Raw genomic sequence first — 18,457 nt, 5'->3', positions numbered from 1 at the left:
CAGAGGATTGCCCACCTTTCTATTCTGCTCTAGAGCAGTGTTTTTCAACCTTTTTTGGGCAAAGGCACACTTGTTTCATAAAAAAATCACGAGGCACACCACCATTAGAAAATGTTAAAAAAATTAACTCCGTGCCTATATTGACTATATATAAAGTAATTCTCTTGAATAGGAATCAAATAAACACAAAGAAAGTATTTTATAATTACTTTATTATGAAATAGTAAGTAAACAGAAATATGAAAAATTATAAAATACTTTATTTTCAAATCTTTCAAATTTTTCAGTTCTTCCCACGGCACACCAGGCAACATCTGGAACAGTGGTTGAAAAACACTGCTCTAGAGTACATGAGGCATAGTGTCAACTCCGTCTGAATGTGTTAACTTTATTGAGAAAACTAAGCAAGAGCAAGGCAGGCTAAAGTGTATATCAAAGGATGGGTCCAACAGACTGGGGGCCTGATAAGTAGATTGATAACTCTGTAGAAGAGACTGGAAGTTGGTTAAGTGGGAAATATCCAAAGAAGATATATCATGGTCTCTGCTAAACTTTCAGACGCTGTAATGTTTCTCAACGCCAGTTGTTGGATGTCGCAGGAGGGGAGAGTCCTGTTGTGCTTGAGGGCTTCCCATAGGGAATTCTGGTTTGCGACTGTGAGAGCAGGATGCTGCACCAGATGGACACTGGCCCGATCTAGTGGTCTCTTATGTCCTTAAACTGGCCAGGCCATGCACAAAAGTATGGTGAGAGCTCCTCAGCTCCATCTGGTGTTTGAGTCCCCACAGGCTCATTGTCCTGATCTTACTGGACTCGCTGTATTTTGAGGCAATGGCCCCTGCTTGCCTACCATAGGACCAGAATGTGGGGGACCTTAGGTCTGGTGGCTGAATGCAGCCCTTGTCTTATTGGCCCTTGGAACTATTTCCTGGACCCACACCCCTCACCATCTCTTTGCTGCATCTTTGTCTGACTAGAATGTGTCCTTGAACGATGATGATACTTCTTTTGCACCTGGATGGAGAAAGGTATATGTAAAAAGCCTCCGGTTTTTGTGTGGCTAAGATGTAGCCTGCTGTCAAGAGTCACATCTGTTGCTCTGCTCACTTTTTTGCCTTGGCATGCAGTGCCTGGAAGGTTGCCCATGAGCCAGTGCAACCCTCAGGATAAAACAGGTGTCCTGCCCTTGGCTGTAGAACAAAAATGGGCAACTTTTAGCCTATGGACTGCTTCTGCTCCCTTCTCATGGAGGAACGGGAGACTCTGAAGCAATCTGCCCATTTTACAGTGCTAAGAGTTTCTCCAGGCTGGGAGAGAAGTGGCCGTCAAATTCTTTAGACTGTGGGGGGCTAGGTTTTTCTGAGGCTGAGCCCACTTGGGAGAGGAGGTGATGTCATAAGCTTGGGCCTCCTGACTCCCCAGCTGACAAAACAGGCCATTGCTGCTATTGAATAAAAGTACCTCTGCTCTCAAAAAACTTCTGAAATTTAGTAAGAAGGATGAGCCCCCAAAGTAGAGGAATTGGGCAAAAAAACAACATTCAGTACAAGTTGTGTTGCTGAGAGAACACATTTAGTTGCTACTTGATTCCAGGGGTGCTTTCAACAATGATGATAGCTTTGTGTGTGTTTGTGAGTTAAGTTACTTTCGTGGCCTTAATTTGAAAAGGCAGAAGTTTAAAAGTTGGATATGCAACAGTAGGAGCATTTCAACTGTTGGATATTCAACAGTAGGAGCATTAAATGGCCCAGCAAGGAATTAAACACCTTCTAAAACAAAAGTTTTAGGGATTTGATAAGGCTCTTGGGAAGCCTATACTAGGGAAGTTCAACCTTAGGCCATTTAATTATCAAGATAGCAGTTCTGAGTATAGAAGTAAATTTTGCCATACAGCATTTAATGGCCAGGCTCTGTTTATAAAGTCAGCACCAAAGCAAGCAAGCAAGCAAGCCATGGCCTAACGTTTATATATATATTTTTAATTTTGGAGCATTTCTAAACTGCTTACCATTTTAAAATCTTCTAGGCTGTGTACAACATAAAAACAAAATGCATTAAAACAAAAATGCAGCCTAAAATCAGTAAAACAGTATAAAAACACCAGAGCAAGTAAAAAGAGATTCAGGGGAATTTGTGCACAGAAATTGGGACCCAGATCTTATGGGTCAGGGAAGGCTTGAGCAAAACAATAAGCCTTTACAAGATGTCTGAAGCAACTGATGGCGGCTGCTTTGCATATGACAGAGGAAAGAGCACTGCATAGTAGAGGAAAGGCAGCAGAATATGCCTGTTTTCAGGCCACCACCCTGTGATATTCTGTAGGGTGTGATTCCATCAGTAGAATTTCTCAGAAGATCTGAGAGATCTTACAGGTCTATATATACTGGGGTAGACGGTCTCTCAGGTAACTGAAACCTAAATGCGCTGAGGCATACAAAACCTAGAGAGATGTGGTGCCAATGTGGAAAACATATAAAAACCATTGTTTCCCATTACAGGTGAAACTGTCAGCAAACTTATTACTGTGCTGTGATTAAGTTAGGCAGGGTTACCACTTTCCATTTATATGCTTGCTGCCAAAACTACACTTGTAGGCCTGTTTGCGGGGCAGGGGGTTGGACCAAGACTCTCATAGTAACCACTATATATATTTTTTTCTAGTTCTCAGCCCAACATATAGGTGCTTTGCTTGTGAGCAGGCACCTTCTCTGTCCCCACTTCTCCCTCCCCCCCCCAAAGATCCTGAAACGTAGGACTGCAACACTGAAAGGCACTTGGTGGACCAACCAACTTTACACCATCACCAGTAGGTGCTTGGCCAGTCTTTTCTTGAAAACATTAAAGGAAACAAACTCTATAGTCTTTTATGAAGAATATGGATGGAGACGGTGGGTCAGTCAGTCAGTCTTAATGCTTGCTCATAATACTAGGTCACTCATTGATGATGAGCAGCAGTAGCAGGAACTTGTGAATCACTTCCACCCCCCCATCCCCAAAAGCTCCCAATTGCATGGTCTCCTATACAGCCAGACGCAACCCAGGCCTCGAGAGTTTCATGTTGTCACTGAAATCTGGCCACAATCAGAGCATTTCTATCCAGATCATTAATCTACTGGGAGAGGACACTTTCCCCCATCTCCTATAGCACTGAAGATGTCATTTGTTTGCATTGCATCAGGAGAATTATGATGAGGCGAAGGGTAAACCCTCCTTACTACATTGTAGTCCTGATCCTGACCGAGCCTTCCATGGCTGCTGTTTTAGCAAAGAGAAAAATAAGCATGCAGTTGCTTAATTACATGTTTTAATTAACATGTGGTTTGGTCCTCAGGAAAAGGCCAGTGAAGGTGTTCAGGTCAAGCGTTCAAACTCAAGAGTGGCCTACAAAATAAATGGAAACACTGATGCCCAAGTCCTCAATTCATGTCAGCAGTAGGGAACTTCAGGCATGGGGACCGAACGTAGCCCTCAAGACAGCTCTGGCTGCCTCTTGTCACTCCCCAGTTTATACCTCGCTCTCTCCACAGCCTCAACCACTTTTGCCTGGCTGGTATAGTATGTGCCTCTGAACTGTGACCCTGCCTATTGCTTACCAGGATGGAGGGGAGTGGCCTATGGGCAGAATCCTCTGGCTTTTGCTCTTGTATGGCCGGAGCATCACCTATGGTTGAAAGAAAAGACTCTTGGCCTTTTCTCTGACAAAAGGATGCCAGTGAGCAACTGCACCCCTCAGGCTGAAAAGGGCTTCCTCCCCTCCTCAGATTGATATTGCACATGGCAGGGATGTAGAGAGGGCTGAAGTGGTGGAAGGCAGATTGCAGAGAAACATCACTAAACCGTTTTCTTAGTACGAGTTGCCCTCACCCAAGACATACCTTTGGAATGGTCCAAACAATATTGATCTTCAGCCCTCCAAACAATATCTGTGTGAAATTGAGTGTTACTGGGCACGTCAAAGCACCCCCATGCAGTCAGTGCACGTGTGACTGTTTCAGCTGTACAAGTCCAATTTTTTTTTCTAAGGCTGCATAACGACTTAAAACTGATGACGCTCTTCAGATAATGTATTTGTGAGTTAACGTTTTTCCCAGGGCTCTGTAAATATTGGAGGAAATGCTCCCATCTGTGACCACTGCTTCCTCCCCACCCTGTGGCACATGATGTGCATAATCTTAAAGGGTGGTTTTTTTTAGAAGGGGGGCTGAACTTTCTGAAATTTGCAGGAAGGGAACTTCTGCAAAATATGTTGAGAAAATGACAATTATGTGCTTAGCAGGAAATGGAAAGCTAAGGTTGCCTGTGTGCATTTTCTTTAAAATATACTTTCCTTTAGACCTGTAACTTTTTTTGTACTTGTATGCACTGTTTTCTCTGTTACAGGCTTGCACATGCCAACTCTTTAAGAAACACACACCCAGGTTTCATGTAGGGCTGCACTAAGTATTCACCAGTTCCAGTACTAGTACTAAAACCAGCAGTTTCTGCAGAGTAGATTCCTCACTTGCAAGAAAACGAGATTGCGTGAACATTCACCTTCTTTCTCTGTACCCTCTTGCTTTCCCCCCAATTTTGTTGAGTTCTGTTTCCCCTTGCGGGTATTCACCCACCCCTGGATTAAATACAGGTATATATCACAGTGCTACTACATGTGATGATGAAGGTGATGGATTTTAGTAAATAAAACCTGCAGGTTTGGTTCCCTGATGGTGCCATTGGAGGCAATTGAAAATGAAGGTAAGCTAGGACAATTTCTGAAAATATGCAACTGTTTGGTAAAGAGTGCTTAAACTAATGCAAAGTGAGGTTTTTGGCACTACAATAATCTTAAATTTACAAATGAAATCAATACACTAGCTCACTAATCATCATATGTCAAGTAAGGTAGGTACTTTTAGGGTCAAAGTTGTAGTTTTTCCTTCGTTTTTTCTCCCAGAAAAATGGGGGGAACCAAGGTGGTGAATGTAGAGAAAGATTCCTGCCAGCATCCTCTTTTCTGCTTTAGACCCTCATCCCAGATCTCTGAAACCAATAAAGGTTAGGCCTCACCATTGGGATTTTTCAAATAGTAGACAAGTACAAGAAAGAAAATCTGGAGCACTGTTCATTTAAAGCCCATAGCAAATTGCTATGATACTGCAGTTTGAAATATGAAGAGTTATGTCCTCACTGCCAGTTCTTGGCTTTGTTGGTCTGTACTCAATACTGTGACCTGCTTGTTATTTGATGCTGTTTGAGGATATCTTAAATGCAAACATTTGTATTTAACAAAAGAGGGGCGTCCTACCAAGTTGTTCCTAATTGGTAGCAATGATTGTTAGGTCCAGTGTTTTCCATCTCATCTCATCTCACACCATTCCAACCCTTACCTTTCCCCTTCCTCCATTTTATTAGTGTTTTAAAAAACAATAACAATATATTGCATGCCTACATATTCACTATGTAGACCTCTTTCTAACTTCCAATTTTGCATGCTATTGCCCTCTGCAATCTCTTAGGAAAAGGATTTCCCCACCATCACCTTTTCTTTTAGGTCTTGCCCGTGCTTGTATGCACAAATTTAACCATGTGTATCAGAGGCGCACATTTGTGCACATGTTTTTACAGACTTGATCAGACCTCCCCACCATGCACAGTGTTGAAAGAACAAACTAGGAAGGCCATCTCTGCCTTTAGACTCCACTGTGTAGAACCCACAGGGATGACAAGGCAGCATTCTTGGGGCACAACAAGGCCACAGTGCATTAAGAAATAAAAGCCTGAGGTTTTCAGTTCAGGTGTGGCAGTGACACAGCTTTGCTTTGGGGTAACTGCACTGTGCGGTGGCGTAGCCACAAGACATTTTAAAAAGAGCAAGAATGACAAAAAGATTCAGTGGGCGGGAAAGATTTTCTGGAAAGCATGTATTAGGAAGGGTACGTCCTCAGTGCAAACTGCCTCAATGCCACCATCGCATCTGATGAGAGAGAAAAATTACTAATGAAATATGAAAACGATCCTTCCTGCACACTTGCCACTGCAGAAGTGTGTGTTGGAGTCTTGCCTCCTGTGGTGCATATACTTCTCTCTCTTTTTTTTTTAACCCTCCTGCCCCTTGTCTTATAGGAGAGTGAGCATGGGACAAACCTGAATAGGAAGATGGACAGTCTGGGCAGCAACCACTCTATCCCCAGCATGTCTGTGAGCACAGGCAGTCAGAACAGCAGTGTCAACAGCATACAGGAGGTCATGGATGAGAGCAGCTCTGAGCTGGTCATGATGCATGACGACGAGAGCACCATTAATTCCACTTCCTCTGTTGTGCACAAGAAGGTATGTTCGCTGGTGCTCTCTCTCCCCAGTCTCAGGCAATCTCTGCTTTATTGCTCTTGCTGCTTCAGGTCTGTGAAGGTACTATAAGTTAACTCAAACAGCTCAAACAGCTGAAGGGAGGAGGTTCTGTGCCCTTTGCAGGATTCAGGGCTGCTCCCAGTGTTTTCTGAAATGCATTTTTTGAAAGTGCGTGTATCATAGTGCCCAGAAAATGAATGGAGGCTCGCATTTTTTTGGCAGTGTTTGGAAAGTGAAACACATGTGTAAGATGCGAGTACCTTTAAAAAAAGTTAAGATGGCAGTGAGGAGAAACCTCTGAGACAAAGAATTGACTTGTCCTTTTAAGAGAATTCTGTTTAATCTCTTCCCCTGCTTTTCACCTCAGCACTGCATGTATACCTTTGTCCTTGCCTGTAACTCCACCACCACCTTGTGTTCTGAACATCTGTCTTCCCCCAAGTGGTTGTCATGTTGGTTGAAATGGTCACATCCACCAAACTAATTTGATAACTTCAATAACTTCCACCCAAATCCAGACCCGCGCTTGGATTTCCCCCTCAACAGGTTAACAGTGAACTGGGTCACTCCCAGAAGGTATGTTCTTGGAGGGCTCAAATATGCATTCTTTCTTCTCTGTTTTCCTACATTACTATACACATTGTCACCTGGTCTCACTTGGCCAGCGGAAACGATACATTCAGGAGCCTGTGACCCCAGGCAAAAAGAAGGCGTTAGCATTGAGACTTCCATTGGAATAGTATTTTTAGACTCGCTCAGCAGCAATTGCAACTGCACAATGGTGAAATGAAGACGGTGTCCCTCTCTTCCTCTTTGAAAGAGTTTGAAAATTGTCTGTTGTCAGGTGATGCACCTATAAATCCTGGCACGGTAGCCATGCAGCCCACCTTTGGGCCCAAAAGGATAAGAAGACAAAGGGAAAGGCACTGCACGCAGGAACAGAAGGACAGAAGACCTTAAGTGTACACTGAAGATAACTTATTGCCCATTTGCAGATATTGCAGCCCTACCTTAGAGGCATCTTTGATTCAGTACTTCCAAAGAGAAACCAAAAGTCTTACACATAATATTTTGAGATGGTTTAGAAGATGCTTCAGTTTCTGTTTGAAAGTACAAAAATGGTGTCTCCCTTGTGGAAGAGTTCTAATACTTCAGTACACATACATTGAGCAATACATTGTCTTCTGTGCACCCTTAAGAAGGAAAGGAAGAGCAGCACACAAGAACCTGCAGCACCACAAAACTTAAGTGCATTACAATAATGGTCCTAATCCAGAAACAGTCAGAGATACCGTAACCCATTGATTTAAATGGGAGTTGAGCATCTTTAATTGGCTCTGCTTGTTCATTTGCCTGCTGAAAGTTTGCAAAGTAGAACAGAATACAAGCATTTAATGAAACTTGAATTAAGAACGTTAACACCTTTTTTAAGAAGGGAGACAGGAAAGAAAATTATACCTGAGGGACAGTCAGCCATCTAAAGAAGGAAGATTAGTAATGTGCGAATTCAGTTGTCTTCATATAGACTAGGGATGTGCCTGTTCCAGTCATGGGGAAAGCTCTTGATAAATTTGCTCACCAAAGACTTTTGAGTAACCTTAGCAGTCATGGAATAAGAAGAGAGATCCTTTTCATGGAGCATTAGATCTTTAGGAAACCAAAAGCAGAGAGTAGGGAAAAATTCATAGTTCTCCCAGATCTACATTGGGACCTGTGCTATTTCACTTGCTCATAATTGATCTGGAGATAGGCTGAGCAGCAAGATAGCCAAGTCCACTAATGATAACCAAAATTGTCCAGCACAATTAAAATAAATTGTGAGGAACTCTGAAACAATTTTCCCATATTGGGTGAATGGGCACTAAAATGGCAAATGCATTTCATTGTAAAGTGAAACATATTAGGAGAAAAAAAACCCCACCCCAAACTCACATATACACGGATGTAATCCAAACCAGAGCACGACCTTGGACTCACAATGACCCAGTGTGCACCAGTTGTGAAAAAGGTGAATTCCATTCTAGGGGTCATTAGGAAAGGGATTGAAAATAAATCTGCCAGTATTTTATTTCCATTGCACAAATCTGTGTTATGACCATGCTTGGAATATTGTCCATAGTTCCGGTCACCTCAGCTCAAAAAAGCTATTGTAGAGCTCCAGAAGGTTCAGAAAAGGGCAACTCAGATGATCAAGGGGCAGGGCCAGTTCCCCTCTGAGGAAAGGTTGCAATATTTGGTAATACATAGTTCAGAGAAAATGGGAGTAAAGGGGGGAGCAACAAGATGTGTAAGATTACAAATGATGTGGAGAAAATGGATAGAGAGAAGTTTCTCTTTCTTTCTAATAATTCTACAACCTGAGGCCTTCCAGTGAATATTGTACTCGCGGAGTATTTCCTCATCACACACTTGAAGCAGGCTTAAGATGGGAAGAGAGGAATATGCCTTGGTATTCAGGTAGAGAAATGTACATATGCCTCATTCAGAGGACTTTTCAAAACTAGGATTTGAACAGCTACAAGTGTGACACGTGCATTGGCTCAGGACATACTTATTACTGGAGAAATCTGAAACTGAGGCAGGTGTACCCCTCTTCCATGAAGTGGGAAATGTAAAGGTGAGGTTCTTCCTGGTTGTGATCTGTCCACATCACCCAAGAAACTTAAATTTGAGACAAATGGAGTCTAAGATTGCCCTGGCTATTAAACAGCAAGGGAGACATTTCTACATCAAAATGCCAGTTTGGGCTTACCTTCGTTCTCCAATCCCTTTCCCTTACACTGAATTTGCCCTTTTCACTGCTATAACACACTGAGCTGACATTTCTGGTGGGCTTTCTGCTCTGTCTCAAGATCTCTTTGGTGCCAGACCAATTTAGACTTAATCAGAGGTGCTTTGTTCTTGATTATATATGTGTATATATGTGTGTACATAAAACCACACAGCATCAGTAATGAATGGTGCAGTATAAATTGCTGCTTACCCCCTTTCAAAAACACACACACACACACACACACACACAGAGAGAGAGAGAGAGAAAGAGAGAGAGAGGTAAGACACACACAGCCCAGCTAGCTTGCTGTGTGCTGATTTTAAATGGAAAATGTTGAGGGTTTTATAGAAGTACACATCACATCTGAAATAGGTTTGGTACCTAGCTTAGTTGTTTGGGACTTGATGGCAAACTCGGTTCCTTTTAAGCTTAGGCTGAGACAAGGTTGGATGCAAGCAAGGTTAGAGCAAGGCAAGGTAGAATAAATGATAGAGCACCTGTTTTGTATACACAAGGCCAGGTTAACATCTTGCCATCCTGAGACATGTCAGGGAAAGACCACTGCTCCTAAACTGGAGAGCCACTACCAGTCAGTAGGCTACGCTGAGCTAGATGGGCCAGGGTTCTGACTAGATATGATGCAGCTCCCTTTGTTTCAAATGTAAAGGTATGGCGGTAGAAAGGTGAAGGAAAGAAGTGTGGCCACAGAACAGGTGCAGAAGCAGTAGCTCCCCTTGATCAGACCAAGGGTGGAGCAGGGCAGAGACTGACCCTGGAGCTTTTTAAAAGTTTGCACCACCTGAGCAGCTAACTGGGAAATGCTGGAATATAAAATCGTTGGGGAACAGGCCTCTCCTCCCTCTTTCCACAAAGCCTCCTAACTTCTTAGGCATCAGTTTTAGCTATATACCTTATTAAGTGGCAGATTACAGCTTGAACTTTGCTCTCCCTCATAGCAATTGGAGTTTCGGAATCAAGATGCTCTCTGTCAGTGCTTTGACATCCAAGGGGCCTGTGCTGTTTTCCTGAAGCTCGCATGAGCAGCATCAAGGAATAGTTGCCAAAGCTAGTTGAACCCACTGCCTGAGATCCCAGTTACTCATCCCCCTAGGCCTCAGAATTGCTCCATGGAATAGAGTCAAGTAGATATAAAGACAACCATTCTGAGAAGAAGCCTAGAAGGATATAGGACTTAGGGTGGTTTCATAAATGTTCCTATCAGAAGGCTGTGAGAGAGAGAATGTATTCATGATTTTGTTTCTTTGTGAAATCCAGGCTGAACAGAGGTCACAATCTTTGGGTGCTTCTGGTGAGGTCTTGTAATATTTACTTCCTTCACTTTGCCCCCCCCCCCATCATGTATGAGCCTGGGGAAAAGAAGTACACACCTTTCAGTCCTTAAGGGTGCTTATTTATTCAGGGGAAAACATCCCATTCTTGAACATGCAACTTTCCTTGTTCAGTTTAGAGATGACGGCTCAGTATCGTACAATGACATTTGTCTATTAAGAGCGGAAATGGTACAAAAGAACGTAGGTATTGTAGAATTGCATATTAAAGAAAAGCACCAGTAAGACTGAATTCATGTTCATATTCCCAAATAAACTTTAAGATACTAGAAAATAAGGTAAAGGAATGACCATGTGGGAAAGGTAGGAAATTACAAGTTTCTAGGAACAATCATTACAAATATCTAGAAACAATCATGAAATGCAGCCAAGTAACCAAAGAATATATTAATTATCAGAGCCAATGTATGCCTAAATAAGACAATGTCATCAAGGAACACTCAAGCAAATTGGAAATGCCAGCTTTATTATTGTACAACTGTTCAACCAGTCTTTCAGTACAAATGTGAATTCTGGACACTCTGGTTTTAAAGGCTATTTTGAAAGTGCTAAGGAAAACATTTTAAGGAAGCAAAAGAGCCATCTGGAGAAAACATAATGAAGAGTTTGTGGATTTCACATGCAAGGTAAGACCATAAGGAAGCGAAATGGCAGAACACGATGGGGACCTGTGAGAAGAAGGTACTTTTCATCATGGAAGTTGAATAGGGTGGCACAAGACTCCAGAGTCTCTGACACCAGCTAGGGGATGGGACTTGAGCAATAAGTGACTTGCTTGACTCCTTGGGTGCTTGGTTAAGCAAGCTGGTGCTGAAGCAAAGATTCCATTGCCTAGGCCCTCTTACTGAGAGCTCTCCCAGGTTCTCCAGAACATGGCTATTTTCTCCTTTTGGGAACTTGTTTCCTACAGTGTGACCTGTTGCCTGTTAACCTGCTGACCATTGCTAGATGCCATTGCCATTCCAGACCCATTCTGGTCTTGCTCAGCTCCTAATGGGTTCTGAACCCAACAGCTTCAAGACAATTAGTGAGCACAGACCATGGAACTGGAAACAGCTTTTGTTAGCCATGGTTAGAATTCGTTGGTAAGATAGAATTATGTTTATACGAACAGGAGGATTGTTAGGGAAGGGAGGTGTTAGTACATTTGATTTGCATACAGAAAGTACCATGTTCAACCTCTGCCATCTCCAGTAGGGTTGGGAGAGACTCCTGTCTGAAATCCTGGGGAGGTGCAGCCAGTCAGAGTCGATAATACTTAGCTGTCTGTCTCAGCATAAGGCAGTTACCTGTGTCCCCTCCTGCCCACACATAGATATTGATGGTTAAAAATTACCTGCCCTAATCCAAAGTTCTAGGAGGCTCCCAGACACTTGTAGGGTTCTGCAGAAGGATAGGGATACTCAGTGAGATACTATATGCTTGCATTTTGAAGCAGCCCTTACATTTTGAACCTTGCATCAAGGATTGGGGCTAAAGTCTCTGAACAAAAAATCAATGTAGGCAGGAAGGATCTTTTTGATGATAGGCTTGTTATGGGCTTCCAATTTCTGACATGGTGATTTTAATGCTGTTAGAGATGCTTATACTTCGCATGTTTAAATATAGGTTCATGGGATAGACATTTATTTACTGGGATCATAATTTTTTCCCCTTGAAGTTAAATATTTAATCTTGATACTTGATTAGAAGCTAGTTTTATTTAAGTTAATGTAACCATTAAAAAAAGGTAAAGGACCCCTGACAGTTAAGTCCAGTCGCAGACGACTCTGGGGTTGCGGCGCTCATCTCGCTTTACAGGCTGAGGGAGCCACTTCTGGTGCAACGGAACACCAAAACCAGAGCAGCTCACGGAAACGCCGTTTCCCTTCCCGACAGAGCGGTACCTATTTATCTACTTGCGCTGTTTGGTGTGCTTTCGAACTGCTAGGTTGGCAGGAGCTGGGACCGAGCAACGGGACCTCACCATGTTGTGGGGATTCAAACCGCTGACCTTCTGATCGGCAAGCCCAAGAGGCTCAGTGGTTTAGACCACAGCTCCACCCACATCCCTAATGCAGCCATTAGCCTCCTCCAATAAAATGCAGACTTGGCCTCTCGAACTCTGGCCAAATACTGTTTTCCTCTATCCTTAACAAATTGGGGTGTGGGTTGTTTTTTATTATTTTATTTTTGCTCTGTGGTGGAGCCCACACATCATATGCAAAGGGTCCTTGGTTCAAACCCTGATATCTCCAGTTAGGGCAAGAAGAAGAGCCTTTGCCAGTCATTGTAGACAATGCTGTGTTAGATGGGCCAGTGGTCTATGTTTCAATATAGAGTAGCTTAAAAGGTAAAGGTAAAGGTACCCCTGCCCGTACGGGCCAGTTGTGTACGACTCTAGGGTTGTGCGCCCATCTCACTTAAGAGGCCGGGAGCCAGCGCTGTCCGGAGACACTTCCAGGTCACGTAGCCAGCGTGACGAAACTGCTCTGGCGAGCCAGCACCAGCGCAGCACATGGAAACGCCGTTTACCTTCCCGCTATAAAGCGGTACCTATTTATCTACTTGCACTTAGGGGTGCTTTCGAACTGCTAGGTGGGCAGGAGCTGGGACCGAAAGACGGGAGCTCACCCCGCCGTGGGGATTCGAACCGCTGACCATACGATCGGCAAGCCCTAGGCACTGAGGTTTTACCCACAGCGCCACCCACGTCCTTTTATAGAGTAGCTTACTGTGGTCCTAAAAATAAATCCCACGTGCATAAAACTTACCTGCCAGTGGTGAAGATGCAGAATAAGGTCAACTTCAATCAAGTAGCCTTTATAGGTTGCTTATTTCTTGCACAAATGGCCCCGTCCATCACTCCAGTGGATGAAGTTTGCACTTCCACGTAAGAGTAATCTTTTGCATGATAATGGATGTGAAGTTGGAGTCCCTGCTCAGCCTCCAAATACAGTTGATGAGATTTTCCAAGTTCCTTTGAATTTTAATATGCACCTTAATTATTATTCTTTTTAAACCAAAATTTCCTTGTTTGGAAAACAGCCCTGTTTAGTTCAGATCATAGTTCCTCAAAAAAGTTGCTGCTTATACATTCGAGTTACATGCCAGATGCATCTTACCCTATTTGTATTAACAGCTATAGTCTGAAAGATGCACTTCATCACTTGTCAGTCAAGGAGAATCTTGGTCAGTTTTTCCTAGGATAAACGTTGCATCCTTCCTGCAAGCATAGACTCTTACGCACTAGAAAACCATAAAGTGACAATGTTGGACACATCGTGAGTCAATTCCTTTTGCTGGAAATGGGAATTCATTCTCAAGCTTCCTTATTCAAAGAACTGGTTGCACTTGGATATGCTGAGAAGCCACCCGGATAGTATTCCAGCCAAGCTTGTGTAACTTGCTGTTAAGCAACCTCCACTGATGATGCTTCTGCACCACCTTAGGACTTCTCGATTAGTGATCCGCTACACTTACAGAGCTAAGAAAAAGGAGCAGAAAATGGAAGAGATGGTGCCCAGGTCCTCCTGGATGCAGCCTCTGGAAAAGGTTCTGCAAACAATAACCGTAATAATAACCACACAGTGTTATTTTCATACCATAGAAACACACTGGCCTGTTGATTGGTTATGTTTGTAGTTCAGGCAGATAGGAAACAAAGGCTTTAAACCATTATCGGTGAGTTCCAAGGATGTGCTCACTCAACTTCTGAACATCTCTCCTGCATAGTCCAATGACGAGACCTTACTCCTTCTGTACTTATGTCCCGCAAGCATCCTTACAAAAAATCCACTTAGACTTATGTGGATGGACAGCGGACTTGCCCTTGTTCCATCTCGTTGGCTTTTTTGAGTGTTATGCAGAACTTAAATCCGATGAAAAGTCTCCTGGGAAATGGTAAGAGGTCCTGATGCTTGTTCATGTGCCCCATGTCAATTAGGAGGGACGGGGAAACAGGAGCAGACCCACATGCAACAAGTGCTCTGTCTGATACCATTTTGCTCCAGATTCACGGTTCGTTTGGAATTGAAACATGGTGGAACTGCCCATTTGGCACCTGGTAACTTCTGGGTGGTTTTGTTAGGACAGCCTTCTCCATCCTGGTGCCCTCAAGAAGTTGCTGGGCTCCCAGCTCTCATCAGCCCCTGCCAGCATTGCCAAAAGCAGGCAGTGGTGATAGAAGTTGCAGTCCAAAACATCTGGCGAGCACCAGGTTGAGGGTGCAGGTTGATTCTCAAAGTCTGAAGCGTGCACAATTAGGGTTGCACTTCCTTGGAAGGTACCGAAGAGATATTTAGTACAGACTGGTTTGCAATGGGGTCCACATGGATGTGAGAAGGGGAGAAATGCTAGTAGCTGCAGAAAGGGATGGGGAAGAAGTGACACACAGAGCCTTCTGGATATAGCAAAGCATTTGCTAACCCATTAACACTGGCAAATTAATTGTCTTTCTTTACAAAAAGCCAGCCTGCCTGGGACCATTTCTCTGTTTTGAAGATCAGTCTTTAGGACCTGGATGACTTGCCCAGAGTGCCTCTGGGGCCTTGCTTACACGACACATCAACATGCAGTAATACTTCTTGAATGTCCATTGCCCAGTGATTTGGTGGGGGTGTTCCAATTCTTATTGCTTTATATAGCATCAACACAATGTAATAAATGAAAATGGTCATTCTGAACATGTTTACGTTCAGGAGGATAATCGGAACCTGGAGTAACTTGAAAGAGTCACCAGATCCTGGTAACAAGTAGAGTGGGTTTTTCATGCTGGTCTTAATTAATCGCCTGTGGTTTGCTTGCTTGATCTTGAAGGGGACATACCCTAGCACGATCAGTCTCTGATCGCACCTAAAAATACAAGGATAGCCAGTTCTTTTGATGGAGCTCTCTGATCCCTAGGAAGCTGTGGGCGACCCATGCTGGTCAGCAAGGGTATGTGGCCAAACTCCCTTGAAGTGCTGCGTGTGCATGTAGGGCAGGCAGAGTAATACCCCTAAAGTAGCATCCTGAGTCTTGCTTTTTAAAACAAACAGTCTTAGGACCTATGGGCTGCCTTAAACCTGGTCTCCAGTTGGTGCCATGGTTCTGTATTATTTGTTATGTCCATTAGAACCAATTCCTTGGTTTTACGGTCCCTTTGCACATAATAAGAATGAAAATCCAGTGGCTCTGACTTCTGAAAAAGCGGAAAGTTCATTTTCTACTTTTCTGGCTGCCACTGGAAATGGGATGTCTGACTAGATGGGCTTGGTCTTATTTCTGTAGGGCCTTCCAGATGTTGCTGTACTCCAGCTTCTGTCAACTCTGGCCAGTGGTCAGAGAAGATGGGAGTCAGAACCCGACAACATCTCGAGGGCCACAGGTTCGCCACCCTTGCTTTTGGGTTCTTAGTATGCCACACCCTGCTTCTTGGAGCTATTCTAGATGGCAGGATGAATGCACCCAGTCTTCTTACTGAAAAATGTTGGGGGAAAGAATTTGAGTTTCCCTAGCTTGGAAGCTTAAAAGTAGCCTTTTCTTTATTCCAAATTACAATAACAGGCTTCTCTTTTTAGTGGTCTGTTTAAATCTGGGCATGTATAATAATTTATAAGTAGTAGATAATAATATATAGCCTGAAATGACACAGTGTGTAGGTCACTGATTTATTCCCATTATGCAGAAGAGTTACTGAGGCCGAGAGGTAACACAGCACTGAAGGCCATCCAGCATGTCCACAGATGATCTGAATTTCAAACTCCCATGTCCCAGATCCAAGACACAGACATTTGCCACTGGAAGAATGCAATTTCCCAAATGACATATGCAACCATTTTATTTTTAAAAAATATATATGTGAGAGACAGTATGACACTTAAAACACGAATTCTGGCCATCGTGTCATTGTTTCCTGAAGCTCTGGGTCACAGGAGAGAAGAAAAAACTTAGCAAAGATCATTTGTATTAAACTGTGTTCTGTCTCTTTAAATGTAAAAAAAAAAATCCTTTCCAAGGCTATGGAGAGAAAATGCTAGAACCGTGCACGATCATGACTAGAAAGCAGGATCCCTGAGTGGTCACAGAGTCTTTCCAGCACAAGACACACACAGAGAGGCTGGTCTCCTCCATCCTGCATCTATTTAGACAGAAATGCTTCTTCTTCAGAGCAGATAGCAAGTCCAGAGGAAAATCCAGGCTGGAAAAGGGAATGTGGCAGATCCTTGCTTCTGTGTTCAAAGGGAGCAGCAGCAGCAGCACCACCACCAGCAGCAGCAGCAGCATCTTTGCTAGCCATGGAAACCATGTTTTTAAAGGGATTATTTGGGTGCAGTGTTTTAAGCAAGCCCTTCTGAGGACTCTGACTGCTCTGCAGCGCTTTGTGTTTTTGATTCTCTTTTTTGCACATATGTAATTCTGGAGGTTAAAAAAAAAAATCTGCCAGGGATTCAGAAGGCATCCCACTAGCGATCAGCTGACATTCCTAACTGAAGGCTGCAATGTGTTGCTTATTCATTTTGTACTGTGAGAGCTGCAGGGACTAGCAGAGAGCCAAACTATGCATTTCAAACAGCAGGGCTTGTGCAAAAAGAGGGGTGAAAGAGAGGCAGCCGGCGAAGAAAGAGCACAACTGGACTTTCTCCTTGTTTTCATCCATTTCTGCAGGATCATGTATTCATAAGGGATGAGGTGGGCCACGGGGAGCGCAGGCCTGAGCTGCGGCCTACCCACTCAGTCCAGAATCGGGCCCTCCACTACCGGAACCGAGAACGCTTTGCCACAATCAAATCAGCATCTTTGGTAAGCAGCCACCACACCCCTTGCCCCGCTATCCTTTTTTTTTCCTCCCCTCCTCGTTCTGATGTGACTGTGTCAGTCTGGGGAAGGGGTCAAGAATTCTCTCCCAACGCCCTCTTTATCTATCTCTCTCTCTCTCTTTCTCTCTTTTTGTTGGCATAGCAACTAGATATTGAGAGAGAGAGAGAGGTGTTTTTTTTATTTATTTAAAGAAAAAAATCTTTTGCAGAATATTTTGAAAATATCTCCTAGCAATTTGGGATTTATTTGCAGCAGGTTGAAATTTAAACGTGGCTTTTGGAAGGAAGAGATGGTTTTCTTTCTTTTCTTTTTTCCCTCTGATTGGTTTGTTCCAAATTGCATCCATTTTTGTTGAGTATAATTTCTGTCTGTCTGGGAGGAGGAGGAAGAGGAGGAGGAGGGGTGGTGGTGGGGGGGAACGACGGAGTGACTGGAGATATTGATGATTATAATTTTAATGAGTGCTGATGGTTTGACCAGTGGAAGGAACCACTGCCGCCTCTCATGGCGAATTGCTTAGCTGTTTGCATTCATTCATTCTCATTCATTCATTTTACGGCTAACTGCATTGTTCCCATTTGACACTATAAAGGACCGGGCAACTCCTATAAAATGACAGAGGGCTGGGTTTTTCCCCCCTCTTCCCTTCTTTCTTTTTTTACCGGAGGGTGCGAGAAAAAGCAGGCAAGAGGAGATGGTGGCGGTGGTTCAGCCAGCATTTGTACTATTGCAAATGTGATTGCTAGTGATGTCTTTGTAGTAGCGAAAGGGGTGTGTGCTTGTAGAGAGTGAGGTCTCTGCCTCCTCCCCCATCCTTTCCTTTTCTCACACACACACACACACACACACACACACACACACACTCCCTCTAACACACACACAGAGCTGGAAATTGGCAGCAGTATCCCAAGAGTGGATGGAGGAGGGGTTGTGATGCTTCGCAAACCAGAAACGATCTCGTACATGTAAAATGATAGAAATATTTGGTATTTCGGCCAAATCAGTATTAGAGGTCACATGGGCAGAGAGATTTACAGGGTGCCCAGCATTTGGCCGTTGCATTTGCTGCCTGCCATTATGACATCATCCTGAGCCAGCCCAGAAATTACAATGGATAACCCTCCCCCCCCCGCTTTTTTTTTGTCTTGCCTCTTAGCTGAATGATTTTTCTCCTTTGCCATTTCCCTGAGTCCTCTCCATAGCACATCTGCCCCCCCCCCACGCTCCC

The 18,457-nt window shown here is 43.6% G+C and overlaps 1 protein-coding gene across 5 annotated transcripts in view; it reads left to right on the top strand.

The window, feature by feature from the left end:
- TAOK3 (TAO kinase 3) overlaps positions 1 to 18,457 on the top strand; it is a 113,893-nt gene that overhangs the window by 54,052 nt on the left and 41,384 nt on the right. For 3 of the 5 annotated variants that reach the window (XM_083717093.1, XM_083717096.1, XM_083717094.1), the window contains 2 exons: positions 6,103 to 6,309; positions 17,077 to 17,211. In XM_083717093.1, the coding sequence (XP_083573219.1) occupies positions 6,103 to 6,309; positions 17,077 to 17,211 (342 nt within the window). Of the gene's footprint in view, positions 1 to 4,593; positions 4,735 to 6,102; positions 6,310 to 17,076; positions 17,212 to 18,457 lie in introns of those variants that run through there. The other 2 variants (XM_083717097.1, XM_083717095.1) reach the window with 2 other exon arrangements.

Source organism: Podarcis gaigeae (genome assembly GCF_964106915.1).
Source record: "Podarcis gaigeae genome assembly, chromosome: 16".
Classification (NCBI taxonomy): domain Eukaryota; kingdom Metazoa; phylum Chordata; class Lepidosauria; order Squamata; family Lacertidae; genus Podarcis; species Podarcis gaigeae.
This window is presented reverse-complemented; position numbering and strand designations above follow the sequence as displayed.